The sequence below is a fragment of the Chenopodium album genome, chromosome 16 (genome assembly GCF_948465745.1).
Source record: "Chenopodium album chromosome 16, dcCheAlbu1.1, whole genome shotgun sequence".
NCBI classification, from domain to species: domain Eukaryota; kingdom Viridiplantae; phylum Streptophyta; class Magnoliopsida; order Caryophyllales; family Amaranthaceae; genus Chenopodium; species Chenopodium album.
Window position 1 is genome coordinate 8322581 of NC_137849.1, and position 25602 is coordinate 8348182.

A 25602-nucleotide genomic window follows, 5' to 3' on the forward strand; every position below is an offset into this window, starting at 1 on the left:
CCTACTGGCTTTGGGATTTCTGTATCTGGCTGAGTAGGGAGCTTGCATGTCTTTGAATAATGATCAAAGCCACCACAGTTCTTGCATTGGTTTTTCCTTTTACTTGTGTTTGGCCCAGCAGAAGATCCCTCCCCAGGTTCTAGTTTTCTCTTCTTACTTTTTGGTCTGCCTAGCTGAACCTTGATTACAGGTGGCTGTGGTTCCCTCACCTTAACCCTATCCCAGTGTTTTGGTCCAGGCTTAGGCAGGAGAGCTGGTTCGTGCGCTGCCCTGTACTTTTCCAGACTGTAGTAGCTATGCACATAGGCTTCAATGTTTGCCTTGCTGTCCAATATGCAAGCATAAGCATGCACACATGGGATTCCAGTTAAATCCCAATGGTAATAGCTACAAGTGCCTTTCCCTAAGTCAACTAACACCTGATCATCTTTGAGCTGCACCTCATAAGTATCCCCCTAGATGGCTGCACTACACATGATCTAGCTACATACTCAATCCTCTCCAATAGCCTTCTCACATATGGCACCAAGTTCCCAGTCTTCTCTTTTGAATTCTCCCACTTGTCCTTATTTCTGTGCATCATGTATCTCATCATCCATTCCATCTAGGTGAGGATAGGCTTGTCCCTTGCATCCCTTATCACTGCATTGAAAGTCTCACACATGTTGTTTAACAACATGTTGGACTTGCAGTTTCGTGTGAAATCATGTCTACACCAATGATTGGTTGGGATGTTTTGCAAATACTCATAAGCCTCTTCGGAAGTGAATTTGATTGACTCCATTTGTATCTCATAATCAAACTGGTAGCATACACAAACAATCAACAACAACCAGAGATAATCTAAAAGCAGTTATTTAACAACCAAGCCTAACATATACACTTATTTAAACTCAAACAACCAAGCCTACCACATATGCACTTATTTGACATCCAACATTGTAACTCAAAAAAGATCAAACTCAAAGAGAGAGGCACACATAGAACATTAGAACATGCTAAAGTGGAAACTTACATAAGTTGTAGCCCTTGCTGCACTCCAGAACAGTTCCTTAAACACTGACCCACTGAACTTAAGCTTAAAGTTATCCCAAATGTGTCTTACACAAAAAAGAACATCAGCCCTTGGCACAACATCAGCCATGGCTTCAACCAAACCCTGCCACACATAAATCACATATGTTAGAACACAGCTATTTGAGATTCTCAAAAATAAACTAAGAGTAAGAAAAGAAAACCATACCTTTTGTCTATCAGACATGAAGGTGAAGCCAGCTCCTTGATCCCCACCAAGCATTTCCAACAAAGACTCAAGGAACCACACCCAAGTTTCTTTATTTTCTATCTCCACTGTAGCCCATGCTATTGGAAATAAGCTATTATTTCGATCCTTAGCCATAGCTACCAGAAGCTGACCAGGATATGCACCTTTTAGGTGGCAGCCATCTACACCAATAAGTGGCCTGCAACCCCTCAAAAACCCATCTCTTAAAGGACTCAAACATACAAACATTCTTAGAAAAAAAGGTGGCTCAGGCCTGTCAAGACCCTCAACAACCACATTACAGCCAAAACCAGGGTTATGCTTGATGATTGCTTTGCCATAGTCCCAAACCTTGGCATATTGTTCCCTAGCTGACCTAAAAATAAGTAGCTTAGCCCTGCACCTTACTAACCAAGCCTTGAAATAACTAACTTCTATCCCAAAGTCATGCAACAACCTGTCCCTGATTTGTTTTACTCTCCAACTAGGATTACTTCTAAAATCCTCCAAATATCTCTCTGTTATGTACTCAGCTGTTATCATCTTGTTTTTCTTTACCCTAATGCAGGTGTGTTTCAGTTTCAAGCTTTTAATTTGCCAGGTTTGTTATTTAACCAGTTTCCTAGCATGAATCTTAAAATGGCACTTTACTCCACCCACACAAGTGCATGCAGGTATCCTACATGTATAGGTATTGAACTCACAATCACATCTAGACCTACACTGCACTGTAATCCTAGTGCTATTATTATGCAAATAGTAAAACTGATACCTGTTCTGCACAGCATGCAACCTCAATGCCTTTCTCAAAATTGAAGCAACTGCCTATTTTTGCTGACTCTTTTGGGGACAAACCCTCCCCCAACTCTCAGACAAAGATCAATTGTATCATCACTGTTGTTATCCATTGTCTACCAACTACTAAACCAATAAAAAAAGAGTACAAGTCAATACCCAATTAACAATTACATTAGCATCTTAAACTTATCAAACTAAGATTATTTTTTCTCCTATTTCACAGCATCCCACACAAGTTCCAATATCTTTGAATAGCAACACTAAAACACAACATATTAAGCAACTAATTATAATTTAAAGGCAGCAAAATCAACAACTCCAACACACAGTGCACTAACAACGTAAACAACCATTTAAATTAATCAATAAAACCAGTAAAAAAATTCTGCAAACCCTAATTCACGCGGTTACATTTATGGTTTTATGTCCTGTTTCCAAAATTGCCCCAAAATTCAACAACAATTTGCAACTTTGTCATCAATTACACCCCAAAAAGCAGTTAAAGGATACAAAAAATACCTAATTTGGAATCTTCCGCCAGTCTTTGTTAGTAAAACAGCAACTTTCGCCTTTTTCTTTGAGGAAGATGATGACGCAAATGGCTGACTTGTTGTTTTCGTACGACCTTTAATTCTCACCTCTCAATTTCACTCCTCAACCACACAAGCTAAGTTACATTTGATTTTCGCAGAAGCTTTTTTGAGTAGATGAAGAAATTCAATTGAATTTCTTGCAGAAGGTGGGTGAGAAATTAATGAAGGAACTAATGAAGGATGTGAAATCGTAAATTGAAGGTTAAAGTTTGGAGGTAAAACATAACTGTGGGCCCCACGTACTTTTTCTGTGACGGAAATCGTTACCTGGTGGTAATTTCAAAATTTTAATTTTTTAAGTGGTGTTAAAAGTTTTGTTTTTTTTTGTAGTGTTAAAAGCCATTTTTTGGCGTTTTTGTGGTGTTAAAAATGAAAATTTCCTTAAATTTTTCTAAATATTCCACAGAACTATTTAATTGTGGTTTAGAATTAAATAATGAGTCCATTCGATTTTGAGAATATTCAAAATAGGGTATCAAGATAATGTCTTGGATAAAGAAACACCTATTAAGTAAACGTTTAATATTTTAATCGAAAATTATCCCTAATCAAGGTCATTTAAATGTTGGACAATTAATGACCACTTGAGATTAGTGTGTAGTATGATTTATAACACCGTTTATTGTGCTACAAGGGCATGATTGTCATAAATCATTTGCAGGGGTATTGATTTAGAACCATACCCGGTCGACTTATAAGAATACTTTAAGGGATTAAAAATCGTCATAAGTATATTTCTCATTATGGCTATTGGAACCTCTTTCCTCGACCATGAGTATTACAAGTTCTCTTGTTTGAGTACTAGTCCGTTTTGATGTCTGTCAAACGTCTGTCGTACATGGGGATCATAACGGCAACACTCGGGCGGCTAGGTCCTTTTAGCAAGAGAAGCTAACAATGCAAGAATGGAAATGTCCCCCTATTAACGATAGGGAACATGTCGTTTTTTTCCAGGTCTCTTGAAGAGCGAGACTGTGAAAATGCATGGCCGTGATCAGATGGATTTTAGAAATCATCTGTTTATTGACAGTCAAACTCGGATATCGAGAAACACTTGAACGTAATAAGGATGACGAATTATCTTACCCTATAGTTCATGAAGAGACATTAAGTGACATAGGAAATAGGCTATACACTAAAAGCGCACTTGTCTAGAAGGACAAGTGAGAGGTTGAAAGGAATGGTGTCCTTCGAACAAGTGTATTATTCCGATAGAGTGTTCGGAATTATTAGAAAGCTAATTATTCAGTGAGGTCAAGTGATCGGAATGCATAGCTGGAGGCCGCTTCCGATCAGTAATATTAATGCATAATGTATATTACAGCTTAATTTTGACTGAACCCTTCGGGTCACACCCAATCAAGTAACCGATCCAAGAGGATGAATTAATTCAAAGGATTAAATGAGTCATTAGAGTATTACGAACAAAGATGTCGAATTCCGAGCTTAGAGCGTCAAAACCGTGCGTCGTAAGCTTAGTTTTAAGAGGCGCAAGGCGCACCGAGGCGCACTATGTCCCCGGAGCCTAGGCGCAAGGCGAAGGCGCACGCCTTGAGGTGGTGAGGCGCACTAAATTTTCTAAAACTTTCATTTTTGAAAACTAGATCATATATAATATTCAAAATAACATATAATCATATTATAAATGCATAAATGACATAATAAAGCATAGTTCATATTAAAAAAGACGGTAATAGTCTAAAACATGACATAATGAAAAGAAAAGAGGGTAAGAAATGCAAACTTGGTCCTCCAAGCTCTTCTTTTTTTGCCCTAAGCCCCTAAGTACTAGAATAATCCTAATAACCTAATCCAAATCATACTCATCACCCTCATTATACTCATTGTCATCCTCATCTCCTAAATAATCTTGATCGCCACCTATGTCTTCCTCCACTTCATCATCATCATCATCATCTAACCCCATAGATCTAGGAGGAACACGTGGAGTAGAACTAGCACTTGCTTTTCCTTTTCCTTTATCAACTCTTGAAGTTCCCGAGGTATCTCTCCTTGATGATCTAGTGACATAGCTAGGATCATTTGCCCCCGAAGCTCTACTAACCACATTCCATGTTAAATCATCATCATCAAACACCAATTCATCATCTTCTTGGGAGCTCTCATCCATTCTCCCAAGAAGCCACTCATTACTTTCATCAATATCTTCCAAGAGAATTGGATCCTAAGTATCTTTCCTATTGTAGCGGCGCCTTAAAGCATGATTGTACTTCACAAAAACCATGTCATTCAAACGTTTTTGTGCCAATCGATTCCTCTTCTTTGTGTGAAGCTGTTAAAATAAAAAGTTAAAACACTTATTAGTTATCATATTTATTAATTGGAAAAACTCATAATATAGTCATATTTGACGAAGAAATGTACTTACAAGTTGGAAAACACCCCAATTTCTTTCACACCCCGTAGCACTACAAGTAAGGCTAAGAACTCTCACAGCAAAGTGTTGGAGACTAGGAGTAGTATAGCCATATGAAGACCACCACTTAGCTAAACAAAGACAAGATATTATGTAAGTATAATATAACATATTAAATAATAAATGTTAAAAAAATAAGAAATGTTTAGTTGTTTACCTGGTGATTTTTGTTTTCGGTTCCTAATAGCTATAGGATAGCCGAAGAGTCCACTAGCATTCCGATAAAGTTCCAATTCCTTGTCTATCTTATCTTGAGTCTCCACATCGGGAACTAACCTTGAAATGCAATCATACAACCCTTTCAAAACTTCTTCACAGCAAACTTCATTTTGATTGTCATAGAAAATTTGTGGATTTAGATAGTAACCGGCCGCATGCAAAGGACGATGAAGTTGAGTCTCCCATCTTGCATCGATCATCTCAAATGCTTTTTGATATTGTTCTTCCTTATCTTTAAAACTCTTAGCAATAGCCTCCTTAGCTCTATCCATGGCTTCATAAATGTAACCCATAGGTGGCCTTCTTTCACCATCGACAAGTCTAAGAACTTTAACAAGAGGCCCGGTTAACTTAAGAGAATAAACCACATTCTTCCAAAAGGTATCACTCAAAAGATAACTAGTTACTTTCTTTGCACTTGTTTCCTTTGACCATTTGGAATTATTCCATTCTTGAGAAGTTACCATCTTCCTCAGGTTGTTTCTTTGCTTGTGATATTGTGAAAGAGTGATAAACGATGTTGCAAACCTAGTAACCGCCGGTCTATGCAAATTTTTTTCATTAGTGAACTTTCTCATCATGTTCACTACTGCAATGTGAGTATATATGAAGCCATTCATGAACATACACTTCTTTAGTGCATTTTTCACTTGAGGGAGTTTACCAATATCCTCCAACATAAGATCAATACAATGCGCCGCACAAGGAGTCCAAAAAAGGTGTCTTCTCTTTGCTTCAAGTAGTCTTCCTAGAAATTAAGGAATGTTTAAAAAATTAGTTTCAAACAAGTAAAAAAATTAGAGGCCGAATTAAAGTATAAAATATTAGTTTCATATTCTTACCCGCTTTTACATAATTAGATGCATTATCCGTCACCACTTGAACCACATTTTCTTCTCCAACTTCCTCCACCATATCATCAAGCATTTTAAACAATAAGCCGGCATCTTTCACAATTTCCGAGACATCCATAGACTTTATGAACATAGAACCCTTTGGAGAGTTGACAAGAAAGTTGACAATATCTTTATGTGCAACCGAATCACGCCATCCATCAGACAAAATTGAACAACCTTTTTGTGCCCATTCTTTCTTGTGATCCTCCATTTGCTTTTTTGTTTCTTCAATTTCTTTGTTAAGTAGTGGAACTCTTAGCTCATACATGCTTGGTGGTTTCATTGCGGGACCATATGCTCCAATTGCTTCAATCATCGACGTAAAGCTTGGATAGGTGGCCGCATTGAAAGGAATCCCCGCGTCATAAAACCACCTAGCTATCTCCTTACAAGCTTTGTCCTTTAGGTTCTTATCTTCAACACTCACGACCTCATTGGTTTTTCCTTTCACTTGCCTTCTAGGTTTAGGAGTGACAAACATGTCCATTGGACCTTTTTGTCTAGGCCTTTTTGAAGCACATGGAGCACCCTTACCACCACTGGCACCCACTATCTCACAATCAACATCATCTTCATCCTCATCACCAACCCCATCATAATGTTGACTATCATAGTGAGTCATTTCAAATTCCATTTTGGATTGTGCCTTTTTCATCATAAATTGTTGGATTTCTTCCCTCACCGCTTGTGGACATGCATTGCACTTTCTGGCATTGCGAAAACCTCCAACCAAGTGTTGCTTCATACGATAGACCCCTCCCTTAAACGTTCCATTACAAAACTTACATGTCTAATTGTTATGATTGTTAGGATCCGATGTTGCATATTTCCTTGCCGGATCCATAGTATCCGACCCCGATGATGTATTTCCATCCATCAATAATCTGAAAATATGTGCAATATACTCATACTGTAAGTAATAATACGCACACATAAGCTACTGACATAAGTAGCTTTTAAGTACTAAGCTACTGACATTATAAGCAAATAATTACTCAGATTATAGTAGCAGTATACTCATAGCAGTAAGTATGTTATGTAAAATAAAAAAAAAGTGAAACAAATTACTGAATGCAATAATTACTCAGATTAGTCAGAGAGTCAGATTATAGTAGCATTATACTCATAGCATTATAGCAGTAAGTATGTTAATAAACAAATTATAGTAGCAGACTAGCAGTAAGTATGCAAGTATACTCATAGTAGGCAGTAGCAGCATAACATATTATTCAAACCCAATTATATAATTCAGTAAATGATAATAAGTCAGTAATCACACGCAAAAGTGCAAAAGTTCAACAAATTAAATGACTTTTAAACTTTGACATCAAAAATATTGAAGAAAAGAAGAATACAAAGAAAAGAGGGAGAAAAAAAAACGTGAAACAGAGAAGAAGTGCAGAAGAACAGTAAAAAGAAGAGGGAAAAAAGAAAGGAAAAAAAAGGAGAGAAGGAAAAAGAAGAGAAACTTACCGGTGATAGGTGGCGGCAGAAGCTCCGGCAGATCTGCTGGCGAGTGGAGATGGCAGCCAAGGTAGGGTTTGCTTCTCAAGTTCTCTGACTTCTCTCTCTTCTTTCAAATGTCGATCTATTTCCCTTCTTCTATCTTCTTTTACTTTCTATTTTTTATTTTAATTATTATTTCTATCTTCTTCTATAAGTTTCTATCTTCTTCTTCTATATATCACGTGACCTTTCTTTTTTTTTTGAATTTTAAAACTGACTTGCGCCTCAAGTCAATAAAATGCGCCTTAGCTGCGCCTTGTGCCTGACAAAAAAGCGCACAAAAGCGCGCATTTGGAGCGCCTTCCAGGGGACCCTGCGCCTCGCCTGAAAAAAGCCCCAAAACTGGCGCCTAGCTGCGCCTTGCGCCTAGGCGCGCCTCAGGTGCGCTTTTTTAAACTAAGGTCGTAAGTCAAGTCAATTTTAGGAATCGATGAAGACAAGAAAAATAATGAAATGATGAATCGTGCTAAAATTACAAGAACAGCACGAGCCCTAGCCAAACCTTGGATCGAAGGCAAGTGGTTAAGGGGCTGCAAGCAACAAGGTACCGAGCCACCGCACCCCTCGCAAGGCCTAGCTAGGCTTGCCGTGGAGTGCGGGGCTGGCTGGGGGCAGCTTTGTGGGCTACGCACCATAACAGCCCCAGCCGGGCTTGCCCAGCAAAGGCTGACAAGCATACAAGGCTGCTGCTTCCTTGCGGTAAGCGCATGGGCCTACTGCAGCAAGCGTGGGCTTGCAACAAGGGACCAACAGGCTTAGCCTTGTGGCGTAAGGCTGGCAGCGAAGTTGGCCTTGCTGCCCAAGGCCGGGCAACTACCCAAGGATTTGAACTTACATCTTCTATGCAATGTAGGAACAAAGTGTTCGACCAATTTAGCTAATAGGCTAACAATTTAAACTAGTAGCTTGGCTATAAACTTCATTCAAAGCAAGTGTTATACCAGTATATGATATGGAAATGTAATCATTCATGGCAGTATCCCTTACTTGTCATTGAGGTGTAAATTTAGAGAAAAACATGCTAGATCAATTAAACTTGGATAAGTTTTATTCAAATAAGTAAGAGATATTATATTGTACCTAAATCTAAATACCAACACTTGCTATGCATAAACTGCATCATTATGCATGCGGAAACAACAAAACAAAAATCAAAGGGTGTCTCACATATAAATAAGCAAACAAACATACAATGAACAAACAAACATATAACATACATAAATGAGCAAACCAAAATATAGAGGAGCAAACAAACATAAAATGAACAAACAAGCATAAAATGAGCAAAAAACATAAAATGAATACATACATAAAATGAGCAAACATAAATCAGAAAATCCACAAAAAATGATCAAAATGAGCACAATTAATGACACATAAATAATAACTATTAGTCGCAGCAAAATTAATAATCATAAATGTACACAACGAATCAATACGAAGTAAAATTGGAAAAAAAAATACATGACACGATTTCTTATAGTACATATAACATATAAAACCTAGATTTCAACAAAAGTGTAGTACGAATTTAAGATTTATGCAACCAAAAATACAATCAAAAATCGAAAGTAAAGAGAGAAAATTTACCTATGTCTGACCATTGTTTCAATATAACGCAATTCGAAGCAAAAAAGCGAAAATATAGACGAACAATTCTGAAAAATGAAGATAGTAAACGGTATTCGAAAAAAAAAATGTAGATGAACAATATTGCATATTAAAGACAGAGAAAGAAGAAAGGAAGAGAGAGACAGAAGAAAGGAAGAATTTTGTAGAAATGATGAAACCTTGAAAATATCACGTACAGCTCTCCTCCTTTAAAAACCCTAGCCTCTATTGTTGAATTTTGGAGGGGCTTTAATCGGTTTTTATTTGTAGAAAACCCCAATCTTTGTTTTTGTGTGATTTTTCTCTTTGTTTTTGTTTGTTCTAGATTTATAATAACTCTTCCTCTTTTAGGAAGAACGATTCTCCCTCGAAAAAAGGGCTTTTCTTCTTCTTTAGGAGGATTGTTCTCCTTCGAAAGAAAAAGTTTTCCTTCTCTATTTTGAGGAAGGATTTGATTTTTTGTTTGGTGGATTGGTCTAGAGTTGTTTCATGGGTAAAGATTTATGCAGGATCGAAAAAGGGGTTAATCTTTCGATTACAACCAGACAAATTATATGAAAATTTTCTTCACAGCTACAACAGATTAATAGACTCCTCGTCGAAGAAGGCTGTAAATCACATGATGTGAAAGAGAGAGAGAGGGAGGAGAGGAGAGGTGTATGTGGCGGCTACTTAATTAAAGGTGAGGTATTTAGTCAGTAACCCTAAAAAGAGTAAGGGAATTCTAGCCAAAAAAGGGAATACGGGCATTTAATGGGTGCCCGTTACAGTCAGAGGGCAGCCTATTAACCGAGCCGTAAATCTAATTTTTTAGCGGGTTGGGTACTCAACCCGCAAAAATGGAAATTTTTCAAAAATACCCGTTGAGTACTTTACGGGTCAACGGGTCAGCGGGTCAGGTCAACCGGGTTGAGTATTTTTGAACTCCCCTATTGTTAAGGGGGAGGAGAGTGTAAATGGGGTTGAGTTTTATTTTTAAAAATTGTGGTTTTGTAAAAAAATTTCGACAGAGGTATTAGAGCCAAAAAAATCTTGGTGATGAAATTTTCACAAAGGTAAAACTTGTTTAATATAGTATTAGATAAAATGAAGATTTTTGGTGTTGATGCTTTAGAACAATTAGCTTTACCTCAATTGGGTTGATTTTAATTTTTAAAATTTAGGGTTTTGTAAAAAAAATGATCTAGCTAGTTTAATATAGTACTTTTTGTAGACACCTGATTGTGTCTCCCCAAAAACCAAACCCAGTGATGAATATCTTTCACGTCACTTGATTATCGAACGAAGTGAAGGTGTGAAAAGTCTTGTGATGCGGTTGTTTTAATAAAATATCTTTCTTTCTGTTTTCGAAAATGAACTTTATATATGAAAATGTCCAGTCCAATTTAGTTTGTTCCTTGATAAGCGTCCAATAATAGTGTAGTTGGATTGGGCTTGAAAAAACCTTTCCAACGATATATTATAAGCCCAATTCCGATGAATAATGAGGAAGTTATTGCCAAAATACTAAATAGGGCCTATAATGGTTTTATGGCCCAATTATCTAGTGGAGGGCCCATTAATTAATATTCCTAAAATTATTAGGATTGAGTTTAATCTTCTAGAATAATTTAGAAGGTTATTTTGAGTTCTAATGGAGTCAGGAATAATAATTATATCTTTTATGAAAATAAAGAATTCTATTTGGGTTAAAACAAGTGTTCTTAAAGAGATTAAATCTGATTTTCAAAGATAAGTACGAACGATATTAATCAAATTTAATTAGATTAAGGATTCCGTACAGATTTTGGAAAACGTGTAAACCAACGTGAAACGACAAATCTGGTGCGCCACGACAAGCCTGTTGCACAGCGATAGGGCTGTCGCGTCTCGATGGACCTTGTCGTTTTACGACAGGGGCAGTTTTACTCCTGATAGGATTCAGTCTTTTTCTGATCGTTTCCGGGCTATTTTCCTTATAAATAGGGTCGTATTTCCCCGTTTTCAATCATCAACAATCATCTAATTCTGTTCTCTTTTCTCTCTTAAGCAATAGCTTTTCTTTCTCCCTCTTTCTAAGCCTTCCCTTTTCAACACAATACCGCATTCACGAGTTCTAGACACACCTTGCCAATCTCGAAGTTGCCTTCACCCTAGACGTGAAAGGTTGATAATTTCTCAGGGTTTGGTCCCAAATCCCTATTTCAATTATTTAAATTAATTGTTTGTTTTAATATTTTCCTTGAAATTACTAACGTGTGTATTGTTTTGATAGAAAGAGATACGAGACATCGAAGTAAGTAATTTAATTGCTTAATTATTCTTTTGATATAGAAATCATGCTTAGATTATTTTAATTCCTAATGTCATGTTAAGATGTCCATATTGCTTTCTAGTATCATGTTTAGGTTGCTTCCTATTTCTTCTATCATGTTAGCATCATGTTAGGATTAAAGCTTTGATCTTTATTGTTTAGTGACATGATAGGGTTCGTTATTAATCTTGTTAGTATCATGCCTAGGATCTTGCTAATATTATTATGCTTTGATGAGATTGAAAATATTATGATGATTGTTTTTATTTTGTTGCTTGATATATATTGTTGTTGCTTGATCACGCCCTCTCTTGCAGGATTAAAGGGAATTTGTACTTGTAATCACACTTTATAAGATAATTAATAATATTGTTTAGGCTAATGTGATTTTAATTCAAGTGATCGCCAATAATAGTTTTGATTGTGCATTATTATTAAACCAACATAGATTAAACAGGTTTAGGATTAATATATTGATTGTATGTTAGTCAGAAAGCGCAAATGAATATGAGAAGAATAAAGTAGAGGCCTATTTTTAGGGCAGGTTCAATCTCTTTTAGGTTGGATTTGTACCTTCATCCCCGAATATCCAGTCATGGTTCCAGACCACTATGGAGTTAGCGATCTCATGGATCGTGAAGGGGTGTAACCTTCACCATGTGAACGGTTTACAAGTTCCTAAAACTTGTTGACGACTCTTTTGCTCTAGCTTCCTTCCCTTTGGATGCGACCATACTTAAGTGTATGATCACAGTGGGGCTCAAGTGTGGGATGCTTGAAATTATTCCCTACAGTTTTTGGCGACTCCACTGGGGAGGATTTCTATTTTAATTCCTAAAATTTATTTTGGCAATGATTTAGAATGAGTGGATGAGACTCGAAAGTTCTAAGTATTCATGTGGGTAATTTTGATTGACATTATTGGCATAAGCATAAAATGGTCTGCATTGGATAGACCATCCGTAATGCGTCAAAAACATAGGATTTTTACACGTAGGAAATTTGGGAAATTTCTTTCACAAATAGAATTGAAATAACGCTATGAAAAACTGGAAAATTCTAAGAACAAAAACCTGCTGAGGCATGTAGGAACTGGCGCTGAGAAAACAGAGCCCGTCGTTGTGCGACAGCAATGTCGCGTGGCGACAGAGTCGTCGTCTCGCGATAGACTCTGTTGTCTCGCGCTATGTTCTTCTAATACCGAGCTAGAAATCTACCTTCTTGTTTCGACCAGTTCTTGTACTGTTTGCTCGATTCTACTTCCTGATTGAGTTTTTCTCACTTTTCTGAACCCATACGTGTTCTACATATGGCCATAACCCTCTGGGAATTCACGCTTCAACTACCCAATCGAACGCTCATGGAAACGAAGGGTACATCCGAGTTTGTGAATTCACCAAACCGTGGTAGCAAGTTTAACTTGCGGGGTCCCATCTATACGGGCTAACCCTTCCAAAGGTAAGGCTTCCGCGCGATGCATCCGGACTCATAACCATGGACCCTCCTTGACTAATCCTTATCCTTGAACTTTAGAGAACTAGAGCCATGGTTAGGTTGCAAACTCATTGCATCATATTGTGCTTACTTGACTATTTGTGCATCTCTTGCTTGCGCATACTTATATGTGATTAAACTAACCATTTGGTTTGACTTGTGATTATAAATATGCTTAAATAAACTAACCAAGGACTAAAGGACTTTGCTTAATTAATTTGAGCTAATAAATATGTCTAAAATCGAGTCATAGTTCCTTTAAGTCAACCCGAATTTTTATTTCCGTATACTGCACAAGTGTCAACTTGTTTTGTTCATAGCCGGAGTTCTAGGAAGAGTTACAAGTCGTACACCTATGGATCTGTAGCCCCAAGTTTTATCTTTCATTTGGCGTTGGTTTCGTCCAATTCAAAGTCACAGATCAAAAGTTATGACTAAAATACTACAGCCTATCCAGTTTAGTGCACATACGTGAGGTCTTAACTTAGTCTTTGTTTGAGTCTAGTCACATAGTCTAGTCCCATGGTCATGACACGAGTCTTGAACATATTACTTACACTCACAAGTATTCACACACTTTGTACATACTCTTTTCACATCATGACCACGTCTTAGGTCCATGCATGAGACGCTCTTTCCGTCATTTGAGTTAGGGGTCCATTCTATTCCTAATTTTTCCATATCTCTCCATCTACATCACCTTTCCATACATATCTCACACTTTCCTTCTTAAACACTTTCTACATTCACATTCCTTCATCTTACATGTTTTCTCCATCCATATCATTCTCCTCATTCTTCCATGATCTTTATATGCGTGTTGAACCGAGATAGAGTCAAATAATTAATAATAAACACCCATGACTCCTTTTTCCACAGTACTTGGTCAAGAAGAGAAGGGCGCTTAATCAAGGACAACATATTCATTCAAGTTCTACTCTTCGATAAGCCCATCAGACACAGGAGACCTGATCGATAACAATAAAACTTCCGAGATTCTAGCCATCGCAGAAGATCAAGCATCCTTCGATCCTTCGGTCCTTATCACACCTGTAGGTGAGCCCTTGATCGTGGCAGGCTATATAACTTCTATCGATGAAGTGACCAAGATTGAGGAGGATAAGGAAAATTTCTTAGATGCTATCAAGGAAAACTCGACAAGTCTAAAAGAAGACGTTCGAAAACTGCAAGATATCATCGTCATGCTCTTGAATATGGTAGAAGGCCTAGCAAATCAGATATCAGTCATCGAACAACGCTACCATCACCAAGACCATAAGAATGAAAAGGATAGGTATTTTCCTTCTCCTTCTTCCCATCAAGAACTTAAAGGAAAATTCAATGCTCCTAAACCACGGGTAAAACGGACCATTGAAGAATACACACCAATAGGAATGACTTATAATGAAGCTTTTGACTATTGTCATGATCAAAACCTTATTCATCCCATTGGTCCAAGCTAAGACCCTCCACTTGAGAAACGGTCTCCCAATTGGGATCCAAAATCCTATTGCAAATATCATAGAAGCCATGGTCACACCACGGAAAGGTGCTTCACCCTCAAAGACCGAATTCAAGACCTTCTTGATTTGAATTGCCTTAGTATTTCTCCAAGTGACAAGAAGATCAAAGTCAATAATAACGGTGGCAAGAGTAAGAAGAACGACAATCTTTCTTCCGTTTCTTCCTATCAGAATGGAAGTTGCATGTATAATCAAAGACCTAAAAAGCAACTAAAGAAAGAGTTCATCCCTATCAAGATGAAATATGATACTACTTTTGATCGACTCCACGCCAAGGGATTCATTACTCCCATTGGACCTGTTCAAGATCACGCATCTGAAAAAAGGTTGCCTAGTTGGAACCCAAATGAACACTGCAAGTACCATCAGGGTAGAGGTCATACTACTGAGGGCTGTTGGAAGCTAAAAGAGGCCATCCAATATTTGATTGATAATAAAAAGCTTCCCATACCTCCAGTTGGCAAGAAGACCGAGTGATGATAAAGCACAAGACACCAGGCGGGCTTCAATGAAAAGATTTCGTGACCTCCCTTTTTTCTTTTCTTTATTCCTTCTTTCCCTAATAAGTCTAGCATAGGCACCTTTTATTTTCCTTAGATTTTATTTTGTAGGTTTTCCCTTTTAATAAAATGATCATTTCTTTTTCTTGCTTATGATCATTGCATTGCATTCATAAAAAATAAAAATAAATAAAAAAAATTCCATGCCGAACTAAGAACAAGGGATACTAGTGATTTGAGGCACCCCTTATAACCATATCATATCACCATCACCCTTTAAATACACATCCTTTCTTGAGAAACCACCTTTAGCCTCGTCTAACGATAGACCTTTCTTTTTCAACCCACATCTACCTAACCTTGGGATGGGATGGTGTGTAAATTATGCAATCTTCAAAAATACGAAAGCTTGAGAGATTTTACAAAAATTTCAAAACTTCAAAAAAGCAAAAAATAATAAAAGTGTGAAAAAGGGAAAGTGTTCTAATGTCATTTATATGAACATGTGTTTGATATGAACACGTCTCAAATTGCGTCTCTTATCGAGTGCTCGATACCGTGCCTGAGAAACATGAATGCCAAGTGAGTGATAGAGCGCATGATCGGGACTGCCCACACTTACCAAAAAGATTCAAATAAAAAAAATGAATGATAAAGCAAAAATAGAGAAAGCAAAAAATAAACAAAATTAAGAAAGAGAGTTAAAAAGTGAGAAACCTCAAGCATAAAAAGATTTCAAAAGCAAGGTTGCACACCTTTGGGGGCTTATCTAGGGTCTTGAGTCTTTATCCCCTTCTTCTTAAACCTTTAGCCTAACCACGTTACATCCCTTAAAAGACCTCTTTGAGGTATACACACACTTGTGTGAGGTTCGGCTAGAGCTACGTTCGGCCTGATTCCTAACGGATACGTAGGCAACCTCACATTGGGGTGCGGCCATAATAAAAATGCATTCACATTCACATTCATACATGATCATATCAAGGGATCTCCAATGTTCATCCCTATCCATTTAGAGCTAGACTTGGGGGCTTGATCCTTACATCATTAGCCTACCCAGCCTAAGAGTCACCATTATTTGACTCTTTTCAATATATTTCCACACTGTTAGCCTTTGCGGCCTAACCTCACAGATACATGACCATATAAACCTTCCCATAAGAACCCTTTGTCATGAAATCTTAACACAATGTTGACGCATGCCTTGTCATAATCAAGATCACTCATTATCATAATCATCATTGCATCACAAAGTATGAAGTGCTTAGCCTCCGTGCCTAAGTTACCCAAATACTTTCATCATCGAGTCAACAATTGAGATAGCCTAGGATGAATTAATCCTTACGCTATGAGATACAACATCGACGCATAAATTTGACTAAGCTTATTCAACATGCACCGCAAACACTCACTTCGATTCTTTTTCATGTCTTTCTTTTTCGGGAGAAAGTCGGTACCCTCCACAAAAATGACGGAAATTTTTTTCTTTTTTTCATTTTTGAGTCGAACAATCACATTACAATGCACACACAAGTCATGTACGTTAAATCATGTCATGTCTCATCACATCGAGTTGAGTCTACACACATGTGTCAAAACACCTTGAGTCAACCTCAAGTCAAGGCAATTACAATGTCAAGCACACCAAGTTTTAGGTCAACCCTAAGAAAAACATCAAGCATTAGGTCAACCTTAATAAAAACACTAGCAAAGTCTTTTGGCAATCTTTTGATTTTACAGGATACAACCATTCAGCAAAGCTCCTGTTCGCAGCCAACCGAACATTCTCAACAAACATTCAAGCATTCAAAGCTCTTTTGTTTAGAGACGCGTGGACATTTCTTTCAAAGCTCTTTTTTTCAGAGACGCGTGGACATTTTTTTCAAAGCTCTTTTGCTCAAAGACGTGTGGGCATATCATTCAAAGCTCTTTGTTCAGAGACACGTGGACATACATATCAAGCTCTTTTGCTCAGAGACGCGTGGGCATCCTATCATCTCATCAACAGCTCTTTTGTTCAGAGACGCGTGGACATATCATTCGAAGCTCCATTGTTCTGAGACGAGTGAACATCAACATCAAATGCACGGCAAAATTACAAGCAACAGCACAACAATCATTCCAGTAAAGCACCAGCAGACTAAGGATCAACAAGTAGTGATCTTCGGTAACTTTCACGCGAAACTGAGGATTGTTACAAGCAGAATAGTCTTCGACGACGTTCCCTAGCATGTGGAGGGTTGTCACAAACAACTGAAGATGACTACAAGCAGAGTCACCTTCGACGACGGAAGTTGTCATAAAAGCGGAAGATGGTTATAAGTAGAGTTATCTTCTACTATATTCCCTGGCTTGCGGAAGAGGGTCACAAAACGACAGAAGAGTGCTACAAGCAGAGCAATCTTCGATGGTGTTCCTTAAGATGTGGAACACTGTCACAGCGGAAATTGAAGGCAGCTACAAGCAGAGCGGTTTTCAGGCGATGTCCCCTAGCTTGAGGAAGGTTGTCACAACAAAATGCAGCAAACAAAAGCGGTTACCCTAGAGACGTGTGCTCGACAGTGCAAGATACACGTTTCTTAACTCTTTTATCTGTTTAAATGACGCTAGTTTGCAGGTATTGGCGTTACAAGAATGATTTAGGATCGCATAACGTTCTGAATCATTCTCCGTCCCTATCGATACTTTGACTTTCGTTTTCGTAACATGCATTTCTCCAAACTCAGTCAAAGTGGGGCCTTATGTAGACACCTGATTGTGTCTCCCCAAAAACCAAACCCACTGATGAATATCTTTCACGTCACTTAATTATCGAAAAAAGTGAAAGTGTGAAAAGTCTTGTGATGCGGTTGTTTTAATAAAATATCTTTCTTTCTGTTTTCGAAAATGAACTTTATTTATGAAAATGTCCATTCCAATTTAGTTTGGTCCATGATAAGGGTCCAATAATAGTGTAGTTGGATTGGTCTTGAAAAGACCTTTCCAACGATATATTATAAGCCCAATTCCGATGAATAATGAGGAAGTTATGGCCAAAATACTAAATTGGGCCTACAATGGTTTTATGGCCAAAATACTAAAAATCACCATGTAATGTTGTTCGGGGAAGGAGGGATAAAATAATAAAAAATTATTTAAGGAGTAGTAAGATCAAGGATTCGGGGGTAAGGGAGGTGGCTGATCATTAATGACTAATTGAGATCTCATCATCTGACTTTCTCTCCATTTCTTTCATCCGTTTTTTTGTTTTTTTTTTCTTATATTTTTTTTTATAAACTTTGATTTAATGTTTGATCTTAACCTTTTGATAGCGTTATTGATGTTAATTTTTTATTTGGATTATTTGTGTTAATCAACATCTAATTTCTAACATGTTCTAGGGGTCTAGAAATCAAAACAATTTCTAAAGGAAGTACAAAAAGATTTGCAAGGGGAGGAAAGAGAGTTCGGGGCTGACAAGATACTGGATAATGACTAATGATGTGTGTGTATCCCAGGTGGGTATGAGTGTTTATTAAACCTTTTTAGTAGTACTTCATCAATTAAAATACTTTTTTTCTCTCTTTTAAAAATTCTTTCATCGTTTGAAACTCGACGACGACCTCATTGATGGTGGTGTAGTTGACTGCACTAAAATTGAAGGGGTGGATTGGAAAAGCTATGGAGAATCACAACCTTCTTTGTTCACTAAATTAAGGTATAGTACAAATTTTTTGCTTTTTTCTCTGTAATTTTTGTTATTATATGAGATTAAATGGGTTATATGTATGGGATGAACTAGGTTGTTTTTCTTGGCTTAAAAAAGAGATATTTTGGATTAAAAAAATACTACTCTTATTTAAATCAATTATAAAATCAGAGGTATGATACTAAATGAATTAGATTATACATCGTCATATTAGACTATTAGAGCAAGATCAAAAACCAAAAATAAAAATAAGAGTTCATTTTCTAGACTATTTTCGATATATGATTATGTTATTGGAGATGGGGGATGTATGGATAAATGAAATAGTATAGATTCAAGATTGTAAGGTGGTTTATTACCAAGGTTTGAAGAAGTTTGGACAATGGTAGGAAACGATGGACATATTTCCTGAATTTTATAATATTCCTTATTATACTTCGTTTGGACATAGTAAGTGTAGACACCCAAATGTGTCTCCCCAAAACCAAACCCGGTGATAAATACTTTTCACGTCGAATCATAATCGAATGAAGTGAAAGAGTGGTAAGTCTAGTGTTGCGGTTAGTTTTTATTTCTCTTCTTTCTCTCTGTTTTCGAAAACCTATTTTATGAAAATAGCCAATCCAATTTAGTTTGGTCCATGGCAAGGGTCCAATAATAGTGTAGTTGGATTGGGTTCGAAAAGAGTTTTCCAATGATATATTATAAGCCCAATTCCGATGAATAATGAGGAAGTTATGGCCAAATTACTAAACTGGGCCCGGTTTAACCTTTATATGCGGCCCAATGAACTAGAGGAGGGCCTATCATGATTTATCATTCCTAATGCAATTAGGATTGATTATAGTCTTCTAGAATCTTCTAGAAGGTTCTTTTGAATCCTAATGCGATTAGCATTGATAATTGAGTTTTATGAGTTTTATTTAGAATAAAAGAAGTGTTTTAAATGAAATTATAGTTTTACCCCTCGTACGCTTAATTTTATCAAAAATATGAAATCTTGTGAAAAAAGTGCCTGCAGCGCCGTACCACAGGCTGTCACGCAGCGACAGGCTCTGTCGCGCGGCGACAGAGGCTTGTGTAGCGACAACGTCGTGTTTTATTCTTCTTGAAACTCTGATTCTTTTTTATCATATTCTGGCTGATTTTCGTTATAAATAGCCTCCTTAAACCTCCATTTTTAATTACCAACTCTCATGAAGAATTCCTTGATACTCTCTCTCTCTTTCTAAACCAACTTTTCACAAACAAAATTCCTCATTCACAAGATCTAGACACACCTAACCAAATTCGAAGTTGCCTTCGCCCTAGACGTGAAAGGTTATAATTTCTGAGGGTTTGGTCCCAAATCTCTATTTCCATTATTTAATTTAATTGTTTGATTTATTATTTTCCTTGAAGTTACTAATGTGTGTATTTTGTTATTAGAAAGAGGTATGAGGTATCCAAGTAAGTGCTTTAATTGTTTAATTGATATTTTGATATAGAAATCATGTTAAGATTGTTATTTTGGTTCCTAGTATCATGTTAGGATGCTTTCCTTAGTATGATATTTAGGGTGATTTGTTTATATCAATTATAATTTCTAGGATGCTTCCTATTTTCTTTCCTAATAGCTTGTTAGTATCATGTTAGGGATAAAGCTTTGATTTTTATTGTTTAGTGACATGCTAGGGTTTGTTATTAATCTTGTTAGTATCATGCCTAGGATCTTGCTATTAATATTAAGCTTTAACATGATTATGATAATTATGATTATTATGATTGTTATAATGATTATTATTATTATTATTATTATTATTATTATTATTATTATTATTATTATTATTATTATTATTATGTTGCTTGATATATTGTTGTTATTGCTTGTTCACGCCTTTTATGCATGTTTAAAGGGAATTTGTGCTTGTAATCACGCTTAATAAGATAATTAATAATCTTGTTTAGGCAAATTTGATTATAATTCAAGTGATCGCCAATAATAGTTTTATTTGTGCATTAATATTCAACCAACATAGATAAACAGGTTTAGGGTTAACCTATTGATTGCATGTTAGTCAGAAAGCGCACATGAATACAAGAAGAATAAAGTAGAGGCCTATTTAGGGCAGATTCAATCTCTTTTAGGTTGGATTTGTACCATCATCCCCGAACTTCTAGTCATGGTCCCAGACTTGTTAGAGTTGACGATCTCCTGGATCGTTAAGGGGTGAAAACTTCACCATGTGAACGGTTTACAAGTTCCTAAAACTTGTTGGCGACTCTTTTGCTCTTGCTCCCTTCCCTTTGGACGCCACCATGCTTAAGTGTATGATCACAATGAGGTTCAAGTTAAGGATAATGCTTGAAATATTCCCTACAGTTTTTGGCGACTCCACTGGGGAGGATTTCTATTTTAATTCCTGAAATTTATTTTGGCAATGATTTAGAATGAGTGGATGAGACTCGAAAATTTCTAAGTATTTCATGTGCGTAATTTTGATTAACATTATTGTCATATGCATAAAAAAGGTTCTCATTGGAAAGACCATCCGTAATGAGTCAATAACATAGGATTTTTTACACCTAGGAAATTTGAGGAATATCTTTCACAACTAGAATCGAAATAATGCTGCGAAAAACTGGAAAATTTTACGAACACATAAAGCTGCTGAGGCATGTAGGAACTGGCGTCTGGAAAACAGAGCATGTCGCCGAAGATATGGCTCTGTCGCCGAGTGACAATTCTGTCGCCAGGCGACAGGGCTATATCGCGGCGACAATCTCTTTTGGCTGGCCCTGCGTTCTTCCAATACCGAGCTAGAAATATGAGTTCTAATTTCGACCAGTTCTAGCACTATTGGCTCGATTCTACTTCCTGATTGAGTTTTTCTCACTTTTCTGAAACCCATATGTTCTACATATGGACATAACCATATGGGAATTCATACTCCATCTACCTGATTGAACGCTCTGCGCAACAAAGGGTACATCCGAGAATGTTGAATTCACCAAAACATGGAAGCGAGTTTAACTCGCGGGGTCCCATTCACTCGCGCCAACCCTTCCAAAGGTAAGGCTTCCGCGCGGTGCATCCGGACTCATAACCATGGACCCTCTTTGACTAACCCATATCCCGAACTTTAGAGAACTAGAGCCATGGTTAGGTTGCAAACTCATTGCATCGTATTGTGTCTACTTGACTTTTTGTGCATTATTTGTTGTGCATACTCTATATGTTTTTCCTAACTGTTTGTTTAACTTGTGTTTAAGCCTTAAATAAATTAACTAATGACTAAAAGGACTTTGCCTAATTAATTAATTAATCAAAGTTGAATAAATTAATCAGAATTGACTTAGTACGACTTTAGGCCTGTCTCGTAGAGTAAAAATACTGAAAGCAGTCCCAGATTAATGCTCCAGTAATGGCGCAACAATGTGGGCTTCAGCGCCACACGCTGCTATGCAATGCCGAGCGACAACCCTGTCGTTTAGCTCTGCACTACAGTGGGCGACGACAGTCCTGTTGCTTTGGCGACAGTTTAGGATTTTGCTCGAGTCATCACGAAGAGTCTAGTTAAACAGTTTGCTAATCAGTTCGATTATTTTGTTAATAACAGTACCCTTGTTTAGTCCTTAATTGAGTCAGGCACTTAGTCCCATGGCCATGACACGAGTCTTAACATGTCACCTACACTCACTAGTCTTAGCACACACTTTGTATATGTCACCATGACCATGTCTTAGGTTCATGCATGAGTCGTTTTCCGTCATTCGAGTGGGGGGGTCCAATCTATTCCCATTCTCTTCCACATTCTCTTCCATGTTGAACAGAGCTTGAGTCAAAATAAATAAAAATAAAAAATAAAAATTTTATCCCTAATTTCCCTTTCCACAGTACTTGGTCAAGGAGAGAAGGGTGATTAATCAAGGACAACACCTTCGTTCAAGTTCAACTTTTTGATAAACCGATTCGTCAAAAGAGAAAAGCTAAGAAGACAATGGCAAGTCAAGAAGAAGTCAGTGAGCTTAAGAAGCAAATGGCTAATGCGACTGAGGTGTTGAAGGCTTTAACCCTCCAAATCAATGACCCTGTGATACAACAACAAATGGAGCTCATGCAAGAGAGCATTAGCTCGCAAGGGGTCTCTGTGGACAAGGAGCTTCTTCCGCAGAAGTTCAATGCCAACGACATCCCAAAGTTCAAGGCAACAGACAACCCTTATTTTCACTTAAGAGCTTTCGAGACAATAATGAATATTAAGGGGATTGATAAGAATATTTTTCACTCTTTATTCTCAATGTCTTTAGAAACCGTTTGTCAACATTGGTTCTTTCCTCTTGATAAAGAGAAAACCTCTACTTGGGATAGAATAAAAAACGCTTTCATTGACAAATATAAGTGTAATATTCAAGTCAAAACCGGCTATAGACAACTTGAGATGCTAAGACAAAAAGAGAATGAAGGCTTTACTTCTTTCTTTAATAAGTGAAGCGAAACTTCTGCTAAGATGATTGAGGTGCCCACCGAAAAAGAATCTATAAGGATGTTTATCAAGAATCTCCAAGAGAAGTATTCGAAGCATTTAAAATATCAACATAATTTGAATACTTTCAAGGCCGTCTATGACATAGGCATCGAGATCGAAGATGACCTCGCAAAGCAAAAAGCTACTAACAATAGTAACCATAGTGGCAGGAAAGGAAAGAAGAACGACAGTCCTTCTTCTTCCAAAAACGCCCACTCTAGTAAAAATGTTAGTACCTTTGATCTCAGTGAAGTCTTAGCCATGGATAACCAAGGATCTAAAAAGAAACCCAAAAGAGAACTCACACCCATTGGAATGACCTATGATGTTTCTTTCGATCGTCTCTATGATCGAGGATTAATCAAACCTATTGGCCCTACCGAGGATCCAACGCCAGAAAAGCGATCTTCAAGATGGGATCCCAATTCTTATTGCAAGTACCATCAAGGAAATGGTCACACCACCGATGAATGCTACAGAATCAAAATCTCATTAAAGATCTCATAGAAGCAAACAAGATCCCATTGCCTCTAGCTAGCAAGAAGACTGGGTGATGATAAAGCAAAAGATATAAGGCAGGCTTTGACAAGAGGAAAACTAGGTCGTTGAACTAATCCTCCCTACGGTCAAACAAATTTATAATCACTCAACTACCTAAATACAAGTATAGAGGTAAGTCAAGGGTCGAACCACTAGGAACGGTTATGTTCAAGTATTTCTAATTAACGCCTAAGCTAGGTCGAAGTCTAAGGTGAAAGGTGACACTATTCTACTTCCTAAATCAAGAAGCAAACAAATGAAACACTAAGGAGTGGGGATCAACATGCATTCATAATAACCAAGCTAATTAGGGAGTCAAGCAATCCAAGCAATGCAAAGACAAATAGTAGGAGCAATTAGGGGCATTCAACTAATCATCCTCACACTCTCTAACATAGATTTCTCTAGTGCTAAACAATATGAAGAAACATAATCAAATACTCAACTAATTATGATCAAATCGATTTCAAGTGGTCATGTCAATCAATTCAATCATGCAATCAATGCTAGCAATCATGGTTAGCTACTCCAATCAAACTTATGCAACATGCAAACCTCTATGAATCAATTTAATCACAACACAAGAACTACTCAAATTCCAAAAACATTCTCAATCCATCAATCACACATGTTTACCCAAACCCTAGCAAGTAAAATACTCAAGAAACATGATCAAATCTACTATCAACTATAGAGAACAAGAATCAACAAAATATCAAGAACAATTACTCTAATCAAACATCAAATATCAAAATCAAACCAAGCAAACATCAAATTAAACAAAGCAATTGAATGAGATAGAGTTTAGAAATGCTCATTGATAGTTAAGAAGATCTCCAACACAAAATTGTCACACTTGCATCTTCAATCTCTCAATCACCATTGAAATTCCTCACTTTCTCTCTCTTAAACTACTCCTAATCTAGCCTAATCTAGAGAGAGAAGCTCTCAACCTAAGACAGAAAAAACTATTCTAAAACTAAAGAATTACATGAATGAAGAATAAAGGAAACCAAAAACTATATAAACAAAAGGAGAAAAGAAGCTTAAAAATCATAAAAGACCCGGAAACCCGCGCCCGCTGAGGGGAACGGACACCCCGATAGCCGCGCTCGCGGCCCAAGCCCGTGCCCGCGGGGCCAAGGCCCGCGCCCTCGGGGAGCCCTCGGGACAACCGCGGGTGCTTACTGCCCAAATACGGCAGTTTTGGAGCAGCAGCAACCCCGCGCCCGCGGGTACTGTAGCCCGCCCCCGCGGCAGTTTTCCTGGGCCAACTTCAGAAGGATGTAACTTCCGATCTAAGAATCGTATGAAGGCGTGCGACCTATCATTGGAAAGCTCTTCAAGTCTAGTTTCCAACCCAACTTGAATCACCCTAAACCGATCTGTAGAACTTGAGATATGACTAAAACAATGCACAAAGGTCCTATTTGATACTTTGCAATCCTTCGTTTTCCTTTGTTTCAAACTTAAATTCAATTCCGAAAAGTGCATATTGATCCTAGTGGGTGCTATTTTCAATTCCCATGCATATAGCCCGCGACGTACCTACAAAACAATACAAAGAAACGGAGAAGCAAGAGAAATATCCGAGAAATGAATAAAATGATAAGAAAACCATTAAAAGCATGCATTTCTCTAAACTAACACAAAAACACGCGAATCGAGCATTATTCTCTAAAAACACGACATAAAAGACTACAAAGGAGCATAGAAATATAAAGAAAACATA

The 25602-nt window shown here is 37.4% G+C and overlaps 2 protein-coding genes and 1 pseudogene across 2 annotated transcripts; all 3 read right to left on the minus strand.

Moving 5' to 3' along the window:
* Positions 1-604: 604 nt before the first annotated feature.
* Positions 605-1807, minus strand: LOC145583857 (uncharacterized). The gene is made up of 3 exons (XM_081640819.1): positions 1244-1807; positions 1016-1159; positions 605-802 (listed from the first exon to the last, which is right to left on the minus strand). Exons 1-3 carry the CDS (start codon positions 1805-1807, stop codon positions 605-607), a joined length of 906 nt encoding a protein of 301 aa, XP_081496945.1.
* Positions 1808-4462: 2655 nt separating this feature from the next.
* On the minus strand, positions 4463-5892 carry LOC145583858 (uncharacterized; annotated as a pseudogene).
* Positions 5893-5957: 65 nt separating this feature from the next.
* On the minus strand, positions 5958-6952 carry LOC145583859 (uncharacterized). The gene is made up of 2 exons (XM_081640820.1): positions 6164-6952; positions 5958-6059 (listed from the first exon to the last, which is right to left on the minus strand). Exons 1-2 carry the CDS (start codon positions 6950-6952, stop codon positions 5958-5960), a joined length of 891 nt encoding a protein of 296 aa, XP_081496946.1.
* Positions 6953-25602: the final 18650 nt, after the last annotated feature.

Coding starts and splice junctions, on each gene's coding strand:
- LOC145583857 (XM_081640819.1), bottom strand. CDS start 1,807: ATGATAACAGCTGAGTACATAACAGAGAGATATTTGGAGGATTTTAGA. Junction 1,160..1,243: donor TCATGTCTGATAGACAAAAG/GTATGGTTTTCT, acceptor TATGTGTGGCAG/GGTTTGGTTGAAGCCATGGC. Junction 803..1,015: donor CAGCAAGGGCTACAACTTAT/GTAAGTTTCCAC, acceptor GTATGCTACCAG/TTTGATTATGAGATACAAAT.
- LOC145583859 (XM_081640820.1), bottom strand. CDS start 6,952: ATGAAGCAACACTTGGTTGGAGGTTTTCGCAATGCCAGAAAGTGCAAT. Junction 6,060..6,163: donor CGGATAATGCATCTAATTAT/GTAAAAGCGGGT, acceptor CTTAATTTCTAG/GAAGACTACTTGAAGCAAAG.